The 25,628-nt window shown below is 40.6% G+C and overlaps 1 protein-coding gene across 2 annotated transcripts in view; it reads left to right on the forward strand.

Moving 5' to 3' along the window:
* Positions 1-25,628, forward strand: part of cdh24 (cadherin 24) — a 246,994-nt gene that overhangs the window by 85,171 nt on the left and 136,195 nt on the right. For both annotated transcript variants that reach the window (XM_011486562.3, XM_020710942.2), the window contains one exon: positions 2,008-3,792. In XM_011486562.3, the coding sequence (XP_011484864.1) occupies positions 2,278-3,792 (1,515 nt within the window). In that variant the 5' untranslated portion in view covers positions 2,008-2,277. The remainder of the gene's footprint in view (positions 1-2,007; positions 3,793-25,628) is intronic.

Below are 25,628 nucleotides of genomic sequence, written 5' to 3' on the forward strand. Positions count from 1 at the left end.
TATGCGGATCATCATGATAGGATCAAAAAAGCATCAGTTTTGAGAGAAAGTTCACCTCTTACTGCTTGTTTCTGTCCAGATGATACAGCAAAAGTTTATTTCCAAGAAACAGCCTGAATAGCTTAATTCTTCCCCGTGTCTTATTTCACCTCTTTTGATTCTTTTTTCTTTCTATTCTGCAGCATTCCAGACTTCAAATTGATTAAATTAGCCAAACAGGTTAAAGTAAACCATAAAACCACTTGTCACTGTGGTATATCACTTTTTAATCCACACCCTGCAGCCAATCAGAATCAACCATTCACCCATGGCCATGGGATAAAAATATTTGCTGGTTTCTAAACTATATTTGCCTTTTGGGCTGTACTGTCTAAATGTCATGTCACACAGCCGCTACGTACATTTAGGGCATATTGCATGGATGAAAATTGGACATACATGAATATATGTGGAAAAAGTGAAAAAGTTGTGGACTTTTTAACAGATGTATCACAAATGAACACCGTTAAAACCACGGACGTAGTATGAATAAACCACGGAAAGAACACGTAGATCCACGTAGATCATGAACTGTGCATGATTATTGCTCTGTTCATATGCAATTTATTAGTGATTCATGTGTCAATTGCATAATATTAATGCGATATGTGCATTGCTTAAGCAAAAAAAAAGTTGTACCACGGTGGTACATGCGTGAAAACTCTGTTAGACGTGGAAAGTGTGTGGAACGGTTGTATTAAGCCGCAAAATTGCATATGCATCTTGCAAAAATCACGTACAATTGATGTCTGTAAAAACTGCGTATAAAATACCTTAAATATACGTAAACTGTGTAATTCTCAACAGCTCCTAACCAAATTAATGTTAAGACCCGTTGGCTGAAACCCTCAACGGACATCTGCACACAAAAAGAAGTGACTAACGAAAGAAACACATATGTCTAGCCTTAATTAAGACAATTGGTTCCAGTACATTTTTTTAACGTGTTGTTGTTCCCCTTCCACCAAGGCAAACCAGCTCTCACTGATTCGCACAGGTGGTTTAGTAGAGAATTTCACGCAGGAGGCCCTTCCTGACACAACTTTGTATTTTATCTTGGCTGGGGACTGTCACAGGGAGACCCACACTGAGGTCCCCATGTGGCTACATAGTTAAGCAATAACGTCTTGCCCAAGGAAATCTTTATTTTTTCTACTGGTGTTGTCTACCTAAAAAAAAACTTTTAGAGATTATTAATTCCTTATTGAGATAAATTAGGGCTGTTTTTTTAAAGTTAATAACACTAAAACGGTAAATTTTCTACTTCCTTGTGCTTATCTGTCTCCGAACGCATAACAGCAATGAAAAGGTCGGTGTGTTAATGCGATCTGGCAAATAGTCACTTTATTGACTTGTCAGATGCGTAGGCTGGCATTGCTGAACACCAGTGAAGGGTGTCTGCTCTTATCTTAAAACAAGCACACTGATTGATATCTGACATTTTGATTTGGCGTGGGATTCTCATTTGCGGCTCGAACGCATGGCGGAATTGCTGAAAGCATGTCTCGCGTGCGCGTGGGTCTAGGAACCTTTTAGACGGCCCCAGGCTACAAAGTGAATCTGCGTCCGCGACTTGCATCAGAATTGACATTATAAGGACTGATCAAAGGAAAGTTTCAATCCCGCTAATTAATCACACATCAAAGTGAAATGAAGATGCATTGCTACGTGTCCTAGTTGGTCCTTTCTTTAACACTGCTGTCAGAATGCTTGACACTTATTACCATTAATCAAAGCTCAGAGCACTTTCTTAGCTTTGTCTCTGCCTTTCATGGAGATGTATATCATTAGAAAGGTTAAAATGGTTGCTTAAATGTCTTTTGTCTGCCTCTAAAAATGTGGCATGGCCCTAATAAAAGGTCTATCCTGCTTCTCTGTGAGTTCTCCTACCTGTCTTTGCAGCTGTTTTTAATTAATGCAGCACAATGATTAAAGTTTTGGCTTAATTATCCTTATCTTTTCTCTCAGGGTGTTCAACTCTCCGTGGAAAACTGAATGAGACGCTTCACAAGAGGAGTGCAAATAAAGGAGCGAGACTTTCTTAGAGAGGACGATATTAGATGGTGTGGGGGGGGAAAGAGTGATTGGCACATCTCCTCCAACTTAGTGTGAAGGGCAGAAGACGGGAGAGTGAGAGGAGGCACGTAAAAAACACAGAGGAGAATGAAGACAACCAGAAAACAAGGCCTGCCTACTATCAAGTATTGTTCAAATTAGGACGTCTGGCCACGAGACAACATGATTGCAAGAAATCGGCTTTTGTTGGTGTTCCTGTGCGTGTGGGATGTGCTTCTGCAAGATGCATCCGCCAGTAAGACTGTACGCAGGAGAGGAGTGGGTGGACTGCACATGGCGAAGCTGGGGGACAGCAGATCCGCAGACCAATGGGATGCAAGCATGGATGTCAATGCAATGCCCATGGTGACTCTTAGAAACACGATTAGTCACGAGCAGATGGGTGACACTAGATCTTTTTCTTACTCAAGAAATCTGCAGAATCATCCTGCGTCAGCGGATAACAAGGGGAGGCAATTGTTCAAGCCCAAACGGGAGGTTGAGTCTGTCACCAAAGACGTGACCACATTCATTTTAGCCAATAACAAGCGCTTAAATCAGGATTTGAAGAAAGTTAAAAACAACACTAAGGGTGTCGAGTGTTGCAAGGCAGGAAGGCCGGACAAAATGTTCATGGTCCATCACAAGCCGGACCTACACTCCAATAAAACCAAAGTCAGATCAGGAGCGAGATCCAGAGGCAGATCTGACTTAAACACCCGTTCTACAGGAACGCCCGGCAAGGGATTCAGTGTGGACTCAAATCGGAAGCTGAACCTCACAGGTAGCTACGGAGTTCTTAAGCTTCTCTCTAAAGAGAACCTAGTTCGGATCGTCAATTCCCAAATGTCTGTTCCTGGTCTGGCTTTTCCAAGCAAGGGCAGCCGGAGCAGAAAGAGGGATTTAATTGACGTTAATCATGGTCATTTAGAGGCTCAGAAAATGCAGAGACAAGACATGGCTGTCACTCAGCTTCAGACCGTAACTGATAATCAGACTGCATTTCCTAATGCAAGCCCTGTCACCAGTCCAGATCCTAATCGATACCCACTGGTCGATACTCATATTAATCCTCCAAAAGAAGTCAAGCCAGCTTTGAGTAAAGGGCAAGATGACTTGGGCGCTCAGGCTTCAAACAGTGGTGATAACAAGAGTAAACATCTTGTCCATTTCCTGTCAACGCCTCAGAGCGAGGTGAACCTAAGCCCCGAGAAAGAAACCACGAGCCAAGCAGAGGAGCCGTCTCCATCGACAAAACGTCTTTCAGCGCACGTCCCTTCAGCGAAAAACGATTCTCCTCCTCCTGTGCTGACAATGCAAACTCTGGGAGTGAAAGTGGGGGACAGAGCAGCAGATTCCCGTAGAGACCCATTAACAGAATCAGCTCGCGCTGCCGAGACAGAATTCAGCACGGCCCAGTACCCGACAGATGAAGACAACAAACTTGTCAACAGCAGCCATGTCCTGCGGCTCCAGCCTGCCCCTGAATGGAGTCACGCTGCAGAAGATTCTGAGATCCAAACTGTTGATCCAGAAAATGAAAACAGCCTTGTGTTTGAGGAGGCAGAGCCCGAAGAGGAGGCACGCAGCCGTATGGGGGGGAAGGGCTCGCGTTCTCGCAGCAGGAGGAGCTGGATCTGGAACCAGTTCTTTGTGATTGAGGAGTACGCCGGGCCGGAACCTGTGCTCATTGGACGGGTGAGTAAAATGATGAAACTTTTTTTTATTTGCATTTTCAAACGCTGTAAAAGTTTTTGTCCATTTTCCTAAGCCTGCAATTGAAATTGATTTACATTCCTGTGGTCCTTTCATGGTAGTCGTAAAAAAGTCAATGAATCAATTGTCTACTGAGGCGTAGCGAAAGTACCAGATCTTGTTTGCCCAAGAGGCTAGTCATGATCACTACCAATCTGCACCCACCAATGGGAATGGACGTATTCAGTAGAATTAATAGCATTGCTTTTTCCTCCATGCATCGATCCTCCCTAAAGGCAGAAAGCCAGACTGATTCAAGCCTTTTTTCATTTTCCTGTAGGTCAGACCTGTCAGTTCTCCTGCCTCTTGGACTGAAAGGTCCTGTTTATGATATATCTTTCAGACTGATTTAAACCTGGTTTGGCAGCATTTACCACGGAATTCTTCTGCAGCACAACTTTCATTTCTGCAGTCTTGTGCTGCTTTTGAATTTATTAGGATCATTTTGTGGGCGTGGCTACACTTTGCTTGGTATGTTCCTTCTTAAGACTTGAGCTAGAATGTGAGCAAACCCATTACACACGTAGTCATAGGGCCACATATAAACGCAATTAGCTACTGTGGTTATATAATCCGAAATGTGATTTTCATGCATTTATACCATGGTCCAGGTGAATCCTCGATTCTGATTGGCTGCTGGGTGAGGATTAAAAAGTGATTGTCCACAGTGATAATGCACACCTAAAAAAGAAGTTGCGATCACATAGCATAAATGTTCGATATCACTGCGCTGGCTTCTTTAAAACAAACTTTAGCTTCACTATCTGGACAAAAACAAGCTGTAAGATGGGAACTTTCTCTCTGAACTGATGCTTTATTTAACCCATCATGACAATTAGCACATATATTGCTTTCCTTTGCAGCCACTGTCGAAGTTGGTGCCGGTTTAGCCGCCTAAGCAGTAACATGACAACGTCTGCCCTTATCAATAAGGCCAGGTTTTAGAGACCTACACCAATGAAAAAGATTTTTTTTACCATGCCCTTGTGACATTTTCTTAATAAATTTTAGAAAATTACAATTAAAATGGCATTACTGAGTATTTTTTATTCACATCGTTGTGAATTAGGAACAGGCACATTTGAAAAAGCTTGAAACGGTGGCGTAAGTGCTACAGTCGGCAAGCCACAAGCTCCCTGCTCCGCTCCATTGTGATGCATTTGCTTGCAGACAAATAGATCCATGTACATCTTCTACTGGTGGCCCCTAACTCAAAATATTTTAGTTGCACAAGTAATGTGAGGTTGGGGGTATGAGAGGCTTTAAGCTAACGGGACATCATCTAAAAAAAGTTATGATGGGAAATAAGGGAAGTTCTGCCCATGACTCAGATGTAACTTTCTTTCCTGCTGCTCTGTAGAAACTATTTCCTAAAAAATAAAGTTTATTTTATTTTATTTTTGCTTATAAACGGCATAATTATAATTAAAAGACCTCAGGTTTTACAATAGATCAAAATATGATTTAAGTGGGACTTAAAGAGGTCAAAATTTGATGACTGTGGAGAAGGTCCTGATGACCAGAAGAAATGTATCTTAGATCCACCGTGTTGCACCAACGGTCTTGGTTCTTCTACAAACAAATTGATGACAAATTTACGTGCGTAGTCGACGTGCTGAACAAAGAGCGACTCCGATGTGTCTGCTTCAAGCTGTTGAAGCCCACTGGGAGAGAAGTTGGTTTGTGCTTGCTTGTGTGCTGGAGGTCAATCTTCTCCTTAAGGGCTTCGGCTCAGCTGGATATCGCTTGATCCATAAAATAATGTCAAATTGGGGTTTAGGCTTTAATATCCAGGTGCACACAGATGGACAGGGCCTCACAGGATTGCTGTGCAGCCTCTCAGCGTGTTGAGCCAACATTTAATTTGGCTCATTTGCCTTCACACTTTGACTGATGAAGTCGGAGCAGAACGCAGTAAAGTACTGTTAGTGGGATTGGCGAAGATGGAGGAGCCAGTGGTCTGGCTTACAGATGGCTCTGTGTGTTAAGCGATTAGTGCCAATCTGCTGTGTCAAGCAGGTGTTCATGCCAGAACATTGTATAGGACTCAACAAGGGAATAGTGCCAAACCACACACGGGGCCATATGATAGTGTTGACACTTGGAGAGCACCCAGGCCACTGCAGTGACTGTGTATTTGTGCGTGTTCTGGGTAAGGAATGATTGGTACCAAACCGTATTAGACAGTCACAGCACACACACGAATAATGCTCTTATAGTCCTTAATACGCTTATGAATTTTTAATCCTCTGCTTTGCTCTAGTGTAGGCACTATAGGTAGAGAGATCAATGGGGACGTACTGCTTTGTGTTGTTCTGTTTCAGGGAGCTGATTGAGTTCTAATGCAGAGGGCTACAGAGAGGGTGGGGGGCAGAAATTGACTCCAGCATTCAGGGCGGAGGAGCCCCTCACAGCCTGATCCAAAGCTAGACAATACAGGTACAGCCAACCAGAACTACAGCTGTCCATCTCTCTCAACATGTTTTTTCCAAAATCAGAAATGCTGTCTTTGATGGGTTTGAATCGGGATGTCAAAAGGAATCACAGCTAAAGCTGCAAGCTATAGTGACCACTTGTAAATGGGAGTTCAACAGGATGCAGAGAATTACATCTTTAAAAGTTTTAAAGATTTTACATAACACTAACTTCAATCACTTCATGCAAAAACATTTTTAACCCTTGTGCTATCCTAGGCATGTTAACATTGGGAGTTGGGTCATCTAGACCCACTAGACAGTGCTCTGAACCTTTTTTCTTCAATGATTTATGATCTTCACTGGTGTCCATGGATTACATGAAATCTTTCCACCTTTATCCACTTTTGTCATGGTAGGAAGAACACGTCAATGTAAGGGTGGGGTCATCTAAGATAGCACAAGGGTTAAAGATCATATAGAAAATTACATTACATTTTAGAAATCAAAACAAAATTCCTTGAAAACAAAACACAATTCTAAAACATTTTGTTTTTTGGATAAATTTCCAGAAATCAAAATGAAATTTTAAAAAATTAAGCAGAAAAATGAACGGGAAAAACGTAGGTACCATGGCACATCTCTGATTGGATGATGACGTTTGTCCATCAATTTTATAGAATGTGTCTATAGTATCTACCTTTTCTGGTTCCCCTTTGTGATTCGTTTTTCAATATTTCATTTTAAGTTCTTGGAATTACTTTTGTTTTTTGGAAAGGCTTCGTTAAGGTAAAGGTAAAAACAAAAGTCACGAGGGTGCAGACATAAAGCACGAGGTTATGACACAATTAGGGAAAAAGAGCCTTTGAAATTGATTTTATATATCTTAAAGAAAGTATCTCTATCCTAGTTTCTGGGGGAAAAAGCGGGGCAGATGTGGATTCTATTTTGATGCTGAAACTAACTTGCAGTCCTTTTACAAACAAGATTAAGAAACATGCAAAATATCTGGCCCTCTGATTGATTTTTAAAAATACACACATCCCTTGCAGACTCCATGTTACCCTGCGGGTAACGAGTGATCCCGTGAATCTTGCCAAACAGACAGCACTGAGAGCTGCAGCACTTCCATAACATGTCCAGTGGGAAAAACTGCTGATTTTGAGAGAGGCTGCACATTGGGTCTGTGCATATTTGAATCCTAACACAAAGTACAGTAAAGTTTGCTCAATCAGTGAAAAACCAGTAAGGAGCTATAAGGTAGTGAACTATAGTTATCCAGTTATCAAGCACTTAATTATAAAAACAGATGTGATTGGGCATATTTTAGTTTAAAAATAGTTGTTGGACATTCTCCACCTTTTGCACTCTAGCCCAGTTTTTCTTTTTTTCTTCTTAATAAAAAATTACTTTCAGAGTCCACGCGAGCGTCAGGGCAGGCGGCAGGCAAACAGAGTCAGGGTCAGGAAATCAGAGTATCAGGTCCAGATATAACGCTCGGTAAAGAAGGCAGAATAGCACAAACAATATTGCACACTGAACTCAGCTCAGTCCAGTGCTTAAGTATGGTATGGTTGCTTGAATGAACAAGTGTCACGTGTGCGGCATGCAGGAAGTGTGGCTAGAACTCCGGGGACGGCTCCCGCCGGTGACCAATATAAAGATTTCTTGTGACTTTTTCCTTTTTCCGTCCTTTCTGTTTTGATAATTGAGCCTCACTTTTTACTAGTTTTTTTGAATACATTCTAACATTTGTTGTTCACCTTTTGGCAGATCCCTTCAGGGGTCGCCACAGTAAATCCGGTGGTTTGGCAGAGATTTTTACACCGGATGCCCTTCCTGACACGACCTTATATTTTAACCGGACTGGGGGCCGGCACAGGGAGACCTAGACCAAGGCCCCATTGTGACTACATAGTTAGGCAGTAGTGTAAAGGGTCTTCCCCAAAGACCCACACTGGATGAAGTTCATGGCGCCCCTGGGAGCTGAATCCTGGTTTCCCATGTGCCAGTCCTACATGCAGCCAACTAAGCCATCCTTTTGCTAAAAACATGTGGTACATTTTTTTTCTATTATTTATTAAAACTTTAGGATACATCACAATCATGAGTAATAGATTATTGATGAGTTAGCGGGGAAAAAAACAACAACAGCTAAAGGCCTGTTCACACCGGGACGAATTTCGCCGGCGATTTTCGCCGACGTTTAACGCCTCGTGACTAAACAAAGGGCACCAACGAGAGTGTGCACACCGACGCGAAAAAACGCCACGCGTTAAAGCGTCAAAAAACAAAACGCCTCGGGTTCGTTTTTTTTTTTTCGACGCGTCGCGTCGAAATCTACTCGACCAATGAGAATGGCGCTTTTGCTCACGTGTCTGGAGCTTCTGAAGTTACAGTAAAACACAACTTGGGGGCGCTCAAACACAAAACTGCCTTGCTGAGCACACATACCAGCGAAGAAGATAGACGCCAAGTAGCGTCTACACAGCCGCGAAGCAATAATGACGGACATTCTAAAATATCCCTGAACCAAGCACCAGTTGGAGCTACTGGTGCTTGAAATATTCATGTTTTCTTTGTTTGATTCTGACAAGCGTGTAAATACTTGCTCTCTTCTTCTGAGTGAAAAGCGACTTTAAGAAGCGTAACGTTGCGCAGCGCCACCTTGTGTACAGGAGTATTTCTGTTTTACATTAAGCGCCATCTAATGTCAGGGAATGAAATTGCATGTTCACTCCACTCATCGTCAACGAAAATCGCCTGGGTGTGAACACAAAAAACGTGGCGAAAAACGCTGGCGAATAACGCCTGGCGAATATTCGTGTGTACGGGCCTTTAAGCAGCTGTTTTTCTCTCGACACACTAAGCAAACATTTGTTTCCTTTGTTCATTAGGGTAAAAGTGTTTCATTTTAACAAGTATAATTAATGCAGTGAGGGTTCAAAGAAAGAGTTCATAATTCACCTGCAGCACTTTTTGTGTAGCTGAGAAAGACCTTAAATTATCTTAATTTTTCCCCTGACTTGTGGTGGATTTGAGGTTTTGTTTTTTCATGAAGCTTTTGAAGATCACAACAGCTGCCAGAAAGAACCAAATCTTTTTTTTTTTTCCTGTAGAAGTGAATGGTCTGCTTTCTGCTCTCGTTCAGCTCTCTCTCCTTATCTCTTTCCCTCTTACATAGACACGTGCACATAATCACACATGAGCACGATTACGTGATGCCGTGTCATTATATTTTCCTCCATGCCACATAATAATTGTGAATTTAATTGATGCTGTCAGAAGGTCTGTAATGGGGTTTGAAGTGATTGCAGAGGCAGAGTAAAAGAAACAGATTTTTCTTGAGGAGAAAAGGCGCCTCAGCAGAGCTGGGATTAAAAGAAAAAAAAAATAACACCCCTTTTCTGATTAGCTTTTCTTCTTTCCTTACTTTTTTCTTGAAATGCAAACTTCCTAAAATCCTATGTGGGGAATAAACATAACACGTTCATTTCTTTAGTAAGGAAATTCCATCTTACCCCGCCTCATCTTTTTTAACAACTTAAGTGTACCTGGCATGAGTACGCCTCTCCTATCCACCCTTTCAGTGCAAAAAGGACGGAGGCTATGTTAATCATCAGCATATCATTTACATTAAAATGTGCATGCATAATATATGCTGTAAAATGCCTGGATTACATAAATGACATTAATATCTGAAGCAAGAACACAACATAGCATGAAAACATAGCATGTAGACATCAAGGCATTAAAGCCGTAAGCTAATTTTTACATTTGTTTCAGAGTCTCGTCAATTAATTGAACCTGGTTGGAGCACTATACCGAGTTATTTATTGACACTCTGTGCTCAGAGTCAGCCCTGCAAAATTCAGTTAAAAGATGCCTCCTGCCTGAGGGCCTTTGTAGATAAATCAATAACCCAGTTACTGACCGTTGTGTTATTGATAACTCTTGGGCCTCTTTGCACACCCTGTGGGTACGACATGCACACGTATTGTAAAAAGCTTGTAGGAAATTGCAAGAGAGATGCAAGGACAGCGTTTTTTTTTTTTGTTTTTTTTTTGCTTGAGAAAAAGCATGCAAAGCTGCTTTTGGATTTTTGCTACAAAATTCTCGTTAGGTAAAACCGATGATGAGTCAGTCAGTATTTAACTGCAGTTTTCTTTTCCATCGATAGAATATGAATTTCAAAGCTATAGTAAATCATAATAGATTCTTATAATAGTAACTTTGAACGCTTTCAATGTCTGGCAAGGTTTTAGTTGCTGTAGCTCTTCAATGGGTTTGTACTGTTCGTGCACCTGTGCTACTTCAAAGGTCATTGCTATTCACATGGATTCAAATGAAGGCCTAAATGCAAATTAAAAAAAAAAAGCAATGTATGTCAACCGCCTAAGTATGAAATTATAGTTTATCTTAAAATTTTAATGTCGTTCCATCACATAGGTTTGTCCCTGGAATACATAAGAAAAAATATCTGCAGGGCTCTTAGATAGAGAAAACCCTTTAATTGTAGTTTTGGAGCTTTAAAAATATGTCAAGCTTTAATTATTTTTTTGTTTTTACCCAAACTTTGAGTCTCAGCTGGCTCTACTATATGAGCCATACAGGTGCTGTGGGTCTTTGGATTGTCATGCCCGTGGAAGGTCGTAAATTGAAGCGGCATTATCTTCAGGGATGCGTAGGTGTCTTGCAGTTCCCTTAAAGCTTATTCGACCACCTCAAGGGATGTCATGAGAATGGAACATACCATTGTCGAGCATGGGATTAGAGTATCAAGAATAATTTTTAAGGCTAATGTAAGTTAGTTGTGACATATGGGTGATGCTGTCGCATGGTGCCCCCTACACCACGCTCGTTCAAATGCTGCATACAGGGGTGTGCAGGTGATACGTTAATGGCTGACACAAACTACACTCTGTCTAATTTCCAAAAGTTAGGGAGCACCCACTCATTACTTGAACAGCACTGGTGAGCTCTTTGTGCAGTGTGCAGGGTTTTGGGGGGGTTGAAAAAATGATAAATCATCTCACCTACTTCACCCTTACTTACCTTAATGCTTTAAGTGTTCACTAGGACCTGTCACCCACAGCATCTTCAGCTTCCTCCATCTAACACCAGCTACTCCACTGATCTGGTATGGAAATCATAGGTCTGATTACCATATTTGGTTTGGCAAAAATTTTACGTATGATGCCTTTCCTGAAACAACCCTATCGGAGCTTGCCTATTTTTTGCCTCTGTACAGCCTTTATTTATCCATAAGGCCAGCTGTGACTAACGCCTAAGATGATCTTCTGTAGAGTGCCTCAATGTCAGAGCTTCTGAGCCTGTACAATTTTGGGTTTGTTTGATGAGCAACAACACCAGGAAATGCACTTTGGTCATCTTCCAGTTGTACTCTACAAATAGTCGCAAATAAATAGCCTGTGCGTTTCCTCTTTTAGTAATTCAGCAGTTGAAGTTCAGCATCGGAGAAACTGATCAGCTGAAAATGATCCCACCTCACAGCCGGAATGCAGGACAAAGTTTTTTTAATGAAAGCCTGGGATCCAAGTGGTCATCAATGAGGTGGTATCATCTGTGACGATGTGACTGTAGGCAAAGAACAATCTCATTAGGATGGCAATTGTGTGTGGTAATCCCAGACATTGAGAAAACCTTCAACTACGTAGAAAATATATTTACTACCACCAGAAACTGTTCATAAAAAATCGATTTCAGTTGGAATTGGAGTCAATTCCGCCTCTATTAAACTTTCATTAATGTAAAGACACTTGGGAATATTTTGTTTAACAAGTCTTACATCTTTTACAAACTTTTCCTCCTAGTTCCGGCCAAACAATGGCTTTTTTTGTTCTTTCACGTGGATGTCCTGAATGCATCTTCTTTAAAAATAACCAGGAGCCCACCTGGTACCTCTTGAGTACCCCTCAATACACAGTTGTGCTTGCATGACGGATGCTTTCAGAATTTCTTCCACTCTGCTTGGCCATTCTTCTATGAGCAACTTAAGTGCCCTGGAGATCCCACAGTCTGTTCGGGCAGCGTTTGCTATTTGTTTAGCATTTAGGAGAGCTTGTTTCAGGTGTTGAGTGAGTTAACCGTCTCTGATGCAGCTGTGGTCCCAGAGTCTGTGTTGTGCAGCGGCCGCCCTGCTGCATTTTTATGCCTTTCTGAACACTAATGCGTTGTGATAAAGTTGTACCCCCCCCCCTGAAATATATGCAGCCGCCATTGTGGGTACTTGTTGTGTTCCTTAAATTGTGTGATCAGGGGGTTTGTGGTCAGTTACTCATGAATATTGATGACATTTGTTCATTCCAAAAACAAGAGCTGGGGCCTCTTTTGCAATCTGTGAATATTTTGTTTCTGTTATGCCTGAAGCATATGCAGTGGGACACATTCTGTCCCACAGGCAAAGTGTGCAGAATCACTGCTCTAAGGCCAAAAGCTGTTACGTCACAAGCAAGACTCACTGGTAGAGTGAGGTCGTGATGCAGTGGCACTTGATTTTCCCGTTAACAGCTCTTTACATTTATCAAAAGCAGGCTGTTGCTCCGTACCACACTGCCTGGCCACACTACCATCCCCTAACAGCCTCTGAAGTGCTGCTAACAATGTACTTTAGTTTGGCGAAAAACGTAATTTACCAACCTAATAAAAGCCTGTAGTTCCTTCCTTAGAAGTACTGCCTCGCTTATGGCTTTGAGTTTGTCTGCAGCTTTGTCTGCACCTATTTCTGAGGTGAGACACAAATCTGAGATCAGTCTGGAAAAATGAAGGTGCTTGGCTGATTTAAGAGGCGTCTGTTTTGGAAAAACAGACCTCCGGTTGCATGCACCTTTGTGGTGAAGCCAGATCTTTTTCAACCTCTTCTTCCACTAAAAAATGCCAGCACTTCTCCAATATGTTGTTAAGGTGTCCCTTTGTGTCTGCCTTCTTGTTAACTGACTACAAAGTAATTGTTTATTTCCCAACTGCCAACTGAAACTACTGCTGCTGCCCATTTACTGTGTTTAACAGGTGATATGTAGCCAAGCTTTTCCAATTCTATTGTCTTTCTCACCAACTTTAATTTTATTGGATGGCTTTAAAAAAAAAACTAAAACGTGAATCTAGCTAAGATGCTGGTTGTGATACCATTGGCTGTCCTCAATTAACCCTTATATTGTGTTCAGGTCAAAATTTACCCGTTTTCACACTTGAAAATGGGTCAAATTTGAATGTTGAATTTTTAAAAAGTGTTCTGCCTGTATAATCTGCTTCTAACTTAATCTGATTTTGCTTTGGCCAGTTGCAGCGAAGAAGCCAATTAGCAAATTTCTGAACCTCAAATATCTATTTTACATAATGCATATATTCACTGTGCACTGTAAACATTCCAAAATATGGTTCATTACCTCCACTTGTGTATTCTCTTTCATTATTGTTAACTGGCTGCTACTACTTACCTTTTTAATAGCCTTTTTAATGCTCCTCTTTTCCCCATAATAGTTGCATACTTCAGAAATTACATCTGGAATCACAGTCGTGACTTTTTTGTACCGTATTTACTGAAACTCTGAACACCTTCAGATTTCCGATCCAGTTTCCACGTTGAACTGAGTCCTGCTTGATGGTTAGCACTCTCGCCTCAAAGAGCGAGATGGCCCTGCTTTGAATCCCAGCTGGTACAGTTTTGAGTGGAGTTTTCACGTTCTCCCCGTACATACGTGGGTTTACTCCAGGGATTCTGGCTTCATCTCACACTCCAAAGTTGAATGAAGTGGAGTTACACGCGACAGACTGGTGAACTCTACAGGGTGTACCCAGCCTTCGCCCAACAGTAGCCGGGAGCGGCTACGGCAACCCTGTGACCTTGAAAGGGATATAGCAGGTTAAGAAGATAGATGGATGGATAGATGGAATAGCTACATTCTAACCTAATGTAGCTCCTAACTGTGTTACACTCCTACCATGCTTTGATACAAGGATTGAATTAAAAAAAAAAACAAGTTGTGAAAATCAACAATTCTTGCTTATTGGATTTTTTGAGAGCTACACAAGGGTGTAATGGTTAGCGATGTGGCCCCAGGTTCCTATCCCAGCTGGGTTTATTTGTGTGGAGTTTGCACGATCTCCTGCGTGAGTCTATCCGTGTCCTCTGGTTTCTTCCCACAGATCAAAAACATGCTTCATAGGTTGATTAGTGACTCTCAGTTGTGTGGGTGTCCGTCTGTCTGTGTGTGGCCCTGCGATGGACTGGCAAACTTTGCCGGGTGAATAAAAAATCGATTGGGGATAAAATCCTACTAAAACCCAAGCGTATGCAGGAAAAACAAAAACATGGTAACTAACAAGGATATGACAGAGAGCCGCTAAATACCATAGGGCTGAATATCGACTGAAGAACAAATTAGAAAACAAGAGGCAGCTGTATTCAACACTATCAAAAAGTAGGTTTAACCATGGAATGAGTGAAGAGCAAAATAAACCCTTAATGAGGAACATCAAGGGAAACAAAACTTAACCCTGTAAAGCCAACTATATCAAAGAATTTACCAAAATTCACATATTTGGAATCAAGATCTCCTAAAAACCTTTTCATAAAATCTACAAAAGAAAATTGAATATTATTTTTTAAGAGTTATTGATAGTATCAATTATGATCCATTGAGTGATTAGCTCAGAGTAATGTTAGTTTAAGATAAAAAAAAATTAACATTAGGAGAAAGGACTTTATTTACCCACCGTCTCAAATATGATCCATACATTTTTTAACATTGGTGAAACTGTATTATAAAGAAACAATTATCAGTAATGTTTACATTCTTTCAACATAGCAAGTACTGTAGTCTTTCAATAGAATTAATGACAATGGATGAGTTTTTCTCACCATGAAGTTATGACATTTTGCCCAACTTTTCCCGCCAAAAGTGCTTTTGAGATTTCACAGAGGCAGCCATTTTGAAGAAAAGCAGGAAAAACCTTCTACTGTCCCTAGTGGAATAATGATGAACTACAGGGCAGAAAACGTGCACTAAGTTATATTTAATGGGTTTTTAAGGACAATTTGGTTCATGTTAAGGAGATACGAGCCTCAGACATGGTCATATAAGGTTCCAGCCCCCACTGCCAATACCCTCCCAGCAAAAAAACATAAAAATAAAAAAAGACAGAGAGAAGTAGAAAAAAACAGCTCCAATTAAATTAAGTTGACGAGTCAGCAAGGATGGGGCCTGGAAAATGGGAGAAAATAGTGAACAAAGTCCAGGTCAAATAGCAGCAGAAGCTGCTCAGAGTAGATTATTTCTCGTACCTTATTAACGTAACATTAAATAAAATACTTGCCTGCACATTAGGCCTGCACAATATACCGCAAATTTATCGTTATCGCAATATCCAGCTCTGCAATATGCATATCGCAAAAGACGGCGAATATCGCAATAAATCGCAAACCCAAAATGTGTTAAAACAATCTTCTAGCAGCTTGAAGCATTTAACGAATTAAATAAATCCCTTTATGCTTTGACCAATCAGATGGACGCCTTCCCATTGTTGACCAATCAGATGGAGGCCTATTATGTTAACCCTGGTCCTGAAGAGCCTCAACCCTGCCTGTTTTCCAGCTCTCCTTAACCAGCTTGCTGTTGATTGGCTGACTCAAGTGATTTCACATCCTGATTGACTGAACACACCTGATTTTGGTTATCATTATCGAGCAGTCTAGGGAGAATTGGAAAACAGACAGGGTTGAGGCTCTTGAGGACCAGGGTTAGCCACCCTGACGTTTGTCCCCCATGTCGATGAGGGTCATTTGGAGTATAATTTTTAAACTGTTGCAATGAAATGGGAATGATGTTTTTGTTTATTTTTCTATTTGTTTATTTACCGCAAATTTATCGTTATCGCAATATTGATCACTAATATCGCATATCGCAAGTTTTCCTCATATCGTGCAGCCCTACTGCACATGTTTCTCTCCACAAATCAGACTCTATAAAATTAGAGTCTTTAATTTTTTTTATATTTTCAAGTGCATTAGACTGCATTAAATACCTATATTTAACATAAAAGCACAGAGCACAGGATCTTTAATAAAAAACATAAAATGGAGTCAAATATTTTAGGGGTAATTGCTCAACTTTAAAGTGCTGAAAAGACTCTTTGAGCACATTTGGCACCAGGAACAAATAAACTACTATTTTTTTGTTGGTGATGCAATGACTGTTGAATAACAAACAAAAAATGTGAAATGTTGCTCAGTCTGGTGGGTTTACATAGCAAAAATGTAATGTTTGCCTGAGGAAACAGATATCCTTAAAGTCTTCTGATGTCACAAGCTTGTAATCTATTTTGCTGGTTATATTAACCTCTGCAGATAATTTTTGCTTTGTTGACTATTTAAAACCCCACTCCAATCATCATTTGATCAATTGTAAAAGCGTTCCCAGTGGTCTTTAAATTATGATTATGCTGTTTTTAGCTAAAATCTAAAAACCTGTGTCGTTTTCTGGGACAGTTCCTGCATGGCGGTAGTAGGTTATTTGAAAATCACATCTGAGTTGTAGGCGTGACCGTTGGTGTGGAGTAAGCCTTACTTCCCGACATCCATTTGTTTACACTCTCTCTGTAACAGAACACAAGTCTGTCACTGTGTGAGAGTTTAACAAAGTGGATTTGCTTTTAACTGTGTCAGTGGGTGCACACACTGTTCATCTGTAGTTCTAACAAATTTTACTTATTTTTTTGTAGTCACTTGTTCCCTGTGCTTTTGTTTACTTCCTGGTTCTTAAGGAGCACTTCATGAATGCAGGAAGTCCAGTGGACCCACTTATTTTTGGTTTCCTTTGACAGGCCTGTTTTAAATTTGAAATGTTTCCTTTTTGTTTTGTATTTTTGTTTGGAAATTTCTGTTAATTGGGAGACAAATTTTGTTTTATTCTGTTGAATTAGTTACAAGTAAAATACATTTTGGTGTTTTGGTTTCTTAAGATATGTGTTTAATTTGGATTAGTAGTTGGATTGGCTTGTGAAGGGGTGGAGCCAACCACCTATACAATCTCTTTTCAAGGTGGAGGACCTCCCTTTTGTTGTATGGCTTCCATGCTGCAATGTAAGCCTGCTTCCCTGTCATACTGTCATATTGTTTCCACTGAAGCATTTGTCTTTCTGTAGCTCACACCCTAAAGCTAATATTACTGGTGCAACAAAAATGGCGAGTGATATTGGTGCCATCCAACCGCACATTTTTGAGCCAAATCCAGCTCAGAAGAGGGAAATGAAGCCGTTCTTTGATTTGACTCCAAGAGGATGAATGGAGCGTACAAAAATGAATGAAGCAGAGCAGTGAGCATTATATTTTCTACATAACAACTATGAACTTTTGCCCTTAAATAACAGTCATTTGAATAAACAAGTACTCAGAAATCCTAATTTTCTTTATCAATGTCCTCCATCATGACAAAAATGCCACAAGAACATGTTAAAAACACAAAAAGCCCAATTTCCATTGGAGTGGATCTTTTCCTACATTTTTACATTTATGTCAAACTATTGCAAAAACAGTTTACTTGCAAAGCACAATTTCAACATTTCTGCCATGATGGAAACTTATTGCCTTTCCATGTGTGTGACATCTCAGGAGAAAAAGCAAACCTCTATAGATTCCAGTCAAAAAATGTTTCCTTTCCGTCTTGTAATGGAGAACCCGTTTCTAAACAGAAACCCTGTAAAAGCCGCTTTGCCGTGAAAAATCGTCTGCCCTCAGATGTAAGTGTCGCTTATGAAACTGGAAGTAAGACGTAACTACACACTAAAGATGAGGACATGCCAACGAGAGGCATTGAACTTGCCGAAAACACACATACACAGCCCGGCATGCTTCTCACCAATAAAGGAATTAATGATAAGAAGAAAAAAAAAACTAATTTTGCAAACATCTGTGTTTTTATTTGCTTAAAGTCTCAATGCGAGAAAAAAAAATCATTTTGCCTCTGGGTAGCAGCAGCGGTGAGACAGCAATTAGAGTGACTGCAGCACACGGAGGAGAGCGTGTCTGCGTGTGCTGGGGGGATAACGGCACAGAAAGAAGTGGGATTACACCACTGGACAAACAAGGGATAATGTGGGCAACAGAATGAAATTGAGGAAAATGGGTGTTTGAGAACATGTGAGATGAGGATAAGGAAACAATTAGAGTCCATTACAGGCAGAAGAAGGACATGTTTAAAGAGGAATGGGAGATTCCAGACTTTTCTTTCGGTTGACCTCAGAACCTGTGGGGCTTGGCGTGAAAAGAGGACAGATCGCAGAGAAAAGAGGCAACTAGGAATCCAAGACATCAGCTTAGAGGATAGACGGGCTTCTACAAGGCCGTTTAATACCATTTTGCTGCAAGCCCCTGTGGAGGGAGCGCTTGAATGTGCCTGTACCGAGCCGGTGCAAGATTGCAAAAAAAAAGAAGAGGATATAATAGGTGGGTAAAGGAACAAGGCTACACTGTTAAAAGAGGAGGAAGAATAGAGGGGCAAACGTGGAGTCTATTAAAGATGGAATTCAAAGGAGGCAGAGCATGCCCTTTTTATATCCCATGTTTCATCTTGGGATAATGCCGAACAAATCAGCAAGGCAAGTGTTGGAATTTAAACATCTTCCTCCTGGGTATGAGATGCCAGCAATTTATCTGAGAGAATATGTGAGCCTTTCAGAACCTCTCTGCGCTCTTTTCATGTTGAAAAACTGCATTTGTAGATAACCCAGGAAATGTGGGTTAGCGGATCTAGAACCCTAACAACGTATGGTGGTGTAATAATGGAACATCAAGCACAAATTGGTGTCGGAACTGGTTCACTGCCTGGAGCTTTAACCCTTCAAGGTTAGATGCATCAGTGCGGAGAAAGCCAGTGTTTAAAGTGTTTAGTCGGAGTGCAGAAAGGCAGCACAGAGAATGTGTGAAGTGAAGAGGCGCGCAAATGAGTCTGATTCATGATTATGCATCGCCCCGGCCAGCATGAGCTCTGTGACTGTGACCTTGAGCTAACATTTATGCTTTGGCCTGAACTATGCGCTCCACTTCTCCCCGTTGGCCCTAAAGGGGCTTTTGAGTCAGGGGGCACGGGCGAAGGAGCAGGGCAGAGGAGGCTGGAGAGAATGAGAGGTCACATGACTGAATGAAATCAGAGGTGAGGGCAAATGAGGAAGAGGACAGAAGGCTTTGCCTTATAACAGAGCTCTAAAGATTAAATTAAGCACATATTTTCACAGCTTCGTGTCCAATGTAGCTTTTAATGTTACATTATTACGCCTAAAATATTAACACAACACCAAAATGGAAGCTTTCAATCAAAACCATTAGCTTTATTTGCGGCAGCAGAGCACGGCGCACCCTTGTGCCAACATTTTAAATTAGGTCTGAGCTTTGAGCCCTTTATTTCTTGAACTAGAATCCGACTCTAAATGTTGCAAAGTTTCTTTACCCTAATATGGCAACAAATTTGCTGTTTAATCAGAATGTCATTTTCCATCAAACCACATGGCGTAACTCACAGCGGACTGATCCAGCTACTTTTTTTTTTTAAACTAATGAAATTAATCAGTTTCGTCTGGTGCCAAGGAAACTCACAGCCACTCAAACCCCTCTAAGAGTTTAGGATGCTTTGAGGAATGAAAATGGATTTAGGATAGATTAAAATTTGGATGCTGAGCTTGTTTCACATCTGGATACATGCATATAAATCTTGTCATAACGCAATGCTTCACAAATGAGTCATCACTCTGTCTGCAGTATATGTTGAAGTGTGTTTTTGTCAATTGGAATTAATTTTTTTTCCTTTTCATAACAAAGTGTTAATAAAATCACTTGTTTTTCCAATGTGTATTTTTAGCACCATGGTCTTAGAGTAGTGAAAATCACTCATCCTGTGTGTTTAATACAATCCCAAAGTATTAAAAATGTATGTAGGTCAAGCTCTTGCAGACACTTTTGGTTTAAATAGTCAAAACCATTGACTGTCTAAACACGTTCAAAATCGGCAGTCTGCACTATCATACAGAAAGCGAAGATAGTGGGGATATTTTTGGAAAACGGCACCAAGATATGGAGCCTCTAAAGGGACATGGAAGTAAAAACAAAAATTTGTACTGGTTTCTTGTGTGCATGAGAAAGAAACTCATCCACAGCGCACCAGTTGATCAAGGATGGTGTATCCCCTGAGCCAAAGCAAACCGCATGACTTAAGAACTGGTTCTAGTGTTATCAGAGATAACTTAACGGTGATGCCAGACAAGCAAAGCTGCGATGTCTCTGTAGGCGAGTCCGGAGGTAAAATAAAAGTCAGTAAGCTCACCTATTGTCATTTTCAGGAGAATGAAAAGGTCTCCTGCGCAACCGATACTCCCTCATGTCACTGGATACTTTCTTGTGCACACCAGATACTTTGTCGTGCCACTAGTTAGTTCCTCTTATGTCGCCAGTTAGTTTTTTGTGCGCATGTGACACTTTCTTTTGCACACCAGATACTTTGTTGTGATACTAGTAATTTTCTAGTGTGCATCAGATACTTCCTTGTGTCACGAGTTAGTTTTTCGTGATCATTAGATACTTTCTTGTGCACACCAGATAGTTTCTTGTGTCACTAGTAAGTTTGGTGTGTTCACCAGATACTTTCTTGTGCCGATAGTTTCTAGTGCGCACAAAAAAAACAGTTTTAACTTTTTGTAATTTGTTAATACCCATTTGCCACTTCAGAATTTCTGTACTAAAACACTGAAAAATTAATAGGAAAAAAAAAAATCTTAAGCGAGCAGAAAAACATTTAGGTAAAAAAATGTTACTAAAAAGGTTTCCAACATTGTTTTGTGAAGCACTTAGTTATTTCTGTTGCTAGCTGAGCCCATTCATCATATATTCGTGCTTAGTCCCATGTAAAGTCATGGAGGATGCTGGAGTCTATTCAAGCTACTTAAGGGCAAACTCAAAGTGCACTCTAGACAAGTCGCCAATCCATCGCAGGGTCAGGTTCACAAAGATTGTGCTTTTTAAAGTTGGACATGCAACTGCCTAATGGTTTACTTCAAGAAAATCTTTTGTTAGTGTATCCTGTTTATATATATTGTCTCAATTTCCAATTTTTAACAAAAATGCATCCACAACAACAACAATACCTGGCTGCAAAAGTTGGGCCTGTCTATCAGTGCATTGGTTATGGTCTATGATCTAATCACAGCGCAAGTTGTGTCATTTAATTTGCAACCAGTAAACATTTGACTACAATGGTGACTCTTTAAGCTGCGTGTCTGTGTTAAACTGGTGAGGAGAAAAATGCTGCATTCGCTGCAAGGAGCACAAAAAGTGCTGTGCAGGAAGTTATGTAAACAAGTGAATGAAAAACAAAGTGTAAGGTGTTTTGTAGAACCTAGATAAACTTCAAAAGGCTCTATAATTGTGGGCAATCCTCACTTTAAATCAGCAGATTATAATTGAAACACTGCAGCACACCTCAGAGGCACAGAGCTGCACCATATTAGTTTAGCAAAAGCTTTAACATGCCAATATTTCACCAGATTACTAGTTCCTAATAAGGGTTAGTCCAGTGACAACCATGCTTACTTGCAGCATGTATAAAATAACCACTTAACATGACAAGAGGACAGACTGAAGAGGGAAGGGATTTTAATTAATGCTAACCACAAATAACAGCTGAGGTGCATGACAGTTTTATTAGGTTTGCATGCAGTGAAAGCCCTCCACATTGACATAAATAAAGTAATGCATATCCATAACATTATTTGATTTATTTATTTAGCCTTTAACCACTTTGTGTGCACAGCAAGTCATACAAGTTTGTATATTTAATCTGTCTTGATCCAGTGACCAAATTACATGATTTAAATCCTGTCATCTTTCAGTATTAATTTGTGAGGCTACTGCTGAGACAATATAAGACTGTGAAACGTCTTGGCTGCTGAGTTAAAGAGGGCCATGTTGAGGGTCAGCTCTGGAGAGGACAGCATGGGCACCATGGGGGGGAGCAGAAGACCAGAGGAGAGTGAACTGGTCATAGGGACCGTTGCTGTCCGAGGTGCCTGTCTACCTGTGCCGCACCTCAGTGACGTTTCAGCGGAGGAAACGCCGTCGTCGTCGTTATCGGGGAAAACGCGGGGGTAAGCTGGCGAATCTGAAGCGGATGCTGACGACCTGTCTGAGGCGCTCTGCGGTGGCCTCGTTGGATGACTTTGGACCGGTTCATCGACTCTTTCCTTCCCGGCGCTCATTGGAGCCTGTCAGCACCTGGCTGTTACCTGTCGCCGGCTCAGAGCAGCTGTTCCAGCCTCGCGGTCCCTGTTCTCCTCGCCCCAGGCAGCGCGGGGTGAACCTGGAGAGCTTACGGCCGCTCCCCCGGGCCAGCCGGACCATCAACACCCCGGCCCCACCACCCCCCGCCAGATTTGGCCTGGTGAACACTAGGTCCCTGGCAAACAAAACTTTCATCCTGAAGGATTTTTTCGCCTCTCAGGGCTTGGATTTCCTTTGTCTGACGGAGACGTGGCTGAACGTCGGTGAGTCCAGCGCGTTTTCTGAACTTTTACCGCCGGACTGTGATTATTTCAACTCCCCGCGCACATCAGGCCGAGGAGGAGGAATCGCCACCATTTATAAATCTGCATATAAATGTCTCCCTCCGTCTCTGCTGGTCTCTTTGTCCAGCTTTGAACTTGAACTTTTTGAACTGGGCTGCTCTCCACCGGTGCTGTGTGCAGTGGTTTATCGTCCACCAAAATACAACAAGGACTTCTTAAATGAATTCTCTGGGCTGCTGGCTGAAATCCTGCTTAAATATGACCGAGTTCTTATTGTTTGAGATTTTATATACATGTGTGCTGTCCAGACCATACAATGTCTAAGGACTTTTTAAGTCTTATTGACTCTTTTAATCTTGTTCAGCATGTGTCTGAACCCACGCAGGAACGTGGACACACACTTGATCTGGTGCTAACATATGGACTCTCTGTTTCTAACCTGGTGATATGCGATGCAGTGTTTTCAGATCATATGCCTGTTTTATTTGACATCACTCTGCCCTGTAGCCCCTGTAGGCCTCCGGCTCCGGCTTTCTGACACACAAAGGTACACAAGTTAAATATTACAAGCTGCTCGGAAAAAAAACACATGCTGTGATGATTTTCATACAAAGAAAAATCATGAAAAAAAAAAATCAATAATGCTCACTGGAGATACATGAAATGTATATAAATGTCCATAAAATTAACCCCTTCATAGCTAAATGTATTTCCAATTAAATAAAAAAATATATTCTTCAGTGTTTTTTGCGTTTAAGTTAATTCTTTTTTTTAACTTGTCCTGTCCAACAGCTGAGATTCTTGTGTTAGACTGGATTGAAAAGAGAAGAGAGAAGCTTCAAAGTGATTCAAAAACAACTGCAGTCCTGGATTAAATGCTATTTTGTGAATTAGCGACTCACAACGTACAGGGGTTCAACTTGCATCAATAAATGCATCTTCAAAAGTAAGAAATTGCAGAACCAGCTGCAAAATCTAAAAATGTTAATTTAGTTGATAAAAACTTGGTAATTAATTGTAACTGATTAATTTCAAGTTATTTAAAAAAGTGCATATATATATATATATATATATATATATATATATATATATATATATATATATATATGTATATTGGTAGTAAGGTATAAGTATGCACCATTTACCATTTTACAGTGTATATCTATACGCAGACACATGCAAATGATACCATCATAATAATTGCTCTTAATCATACTGATATATTTTTACTTTTAGGCCACACTTGGCACAATATTTAACTAAATATAATGATCATGAAATACAGGTTGTCAAATACAATTGGAATTATCGTTAAAAAGTCTGTTTTGTTGGTGAATCTGTAAAACTGTCAAACACAAGTGTTGATGTTCTAGGAGAGTCCCACCAAGGTCAAACTGAGCTCTGATCATGAAAACTGCTGAAAACGCAAGAGTTACATCGCAGATTTGGTAGATTTTTAAGGTCATGGCGGCATGAAACCATGTCTTGTATGGGAATGTTGCATGGATATAGTCTCTGCCTTTAAAGCAAACTTGACATCGCTTTGGCTTTCGACTTTCTTTTACTAAACCACAGGACTACCACTGACTACAAATAAAGCCTAAAGGTCATACAATCTCTTTGCTAACACAGAAACCTGCATCTGATCGTGCTTTCATGTAGTAAAAGGGCCTCCTCTGGAAAATGTGAGAAAACGCAACAAAAAGAACATTCAGACCACTGCATGCTGCTCCAAAACGGTACATTCCTCTATTTGTATCTAAAGAAAATAAAACATTGTGAGTGGGTTGCCGAATATAGGCTTTTAGTGACCGTTAATACCTCCGGGCAGCATGCCAAGTAATAACATGGAGTGGGAATCTCTGCAGTACGATTTGAAAAAGAGATCAAGTATAGCGTGTTTGGAAGGAAGGCCAAGGAAAAAATAAAATATGGCAGTATTGCTCATGTAGCTGCAGTCTTTTCAGGGCTCTATGAAGAACAGGCAAATTTAATGTGGGCCCAACTAAAAGGGTTACTATTCAGCCTAACTCAGTTCAGTTTATTGCATCAAGCACTCAAAAAAGTAAGAGTTAGTTTATGGGTTAAACTGGTTTGGAGGCTGACGTCTTGAGCATCAGATGTGAGTCCATTAAAACCTGTCATTTTAATGACAAACGACAGACACGCCAATAAACCTGCAAGAGAAGGGATTAAAATGAATAAAATCAAGGTGGTGCAATGAGGCAGGCAGATTTAATCACCGTGTTATAAAGAAGTATAAAGAAATGCCTGCAAAACTTCAATGAAGCCACTTTTCCTTATGAGGGGCTGATATCATCAGAAAATGATTACTTCAAGTTATTGCAGCCAAAGGGCCTTCAACAAACAGTTTAGGCAAAAATAATCACAGAGTAATGTTTTGTTTTCCCATCGGAGCATTTATTAACCAAATATGAAAACTTAGCTAGATCTGGACCATATAATGTCTTAAGATATTTAAAACCTTACAGATGAATAAATGTGTTCTGGCTGATACACAAGAGCAAAAATATGCAAATAAAATTGTACTTAAAAAAAGCTTTTAAAGTCACACTTAAATCATCTTATGATCTATTTTTTACAAAGCAGTCCCAGTAGTCGTTTGATTATGATGATGTCATTTTTTGCCTAAATAAAAAATCTGTTTTGTTTTCTGGGACATAGTTTCTGCCGAGTGGCAGTAGTTTATTAGAAATTGGCCTTTGACTTGTGACACAGAGTAAGCCTGCCCCCTTCCCCATCATCCATCTTTTTACATGCTCTCCCACAAGCTTACAG

Source organism: Oryzias latipes, chromosome 17 (assembly GCF_002234675.1).
Source record: "Oryzias latipes chromosome 17, ASM223467v1".
Lineage (NCBI taxonomy): Eukaryota > Metazoa > Chordata > Actinopteri > Beloniformes > Adrianichthyidae > Oryzias > Oryzias latipes.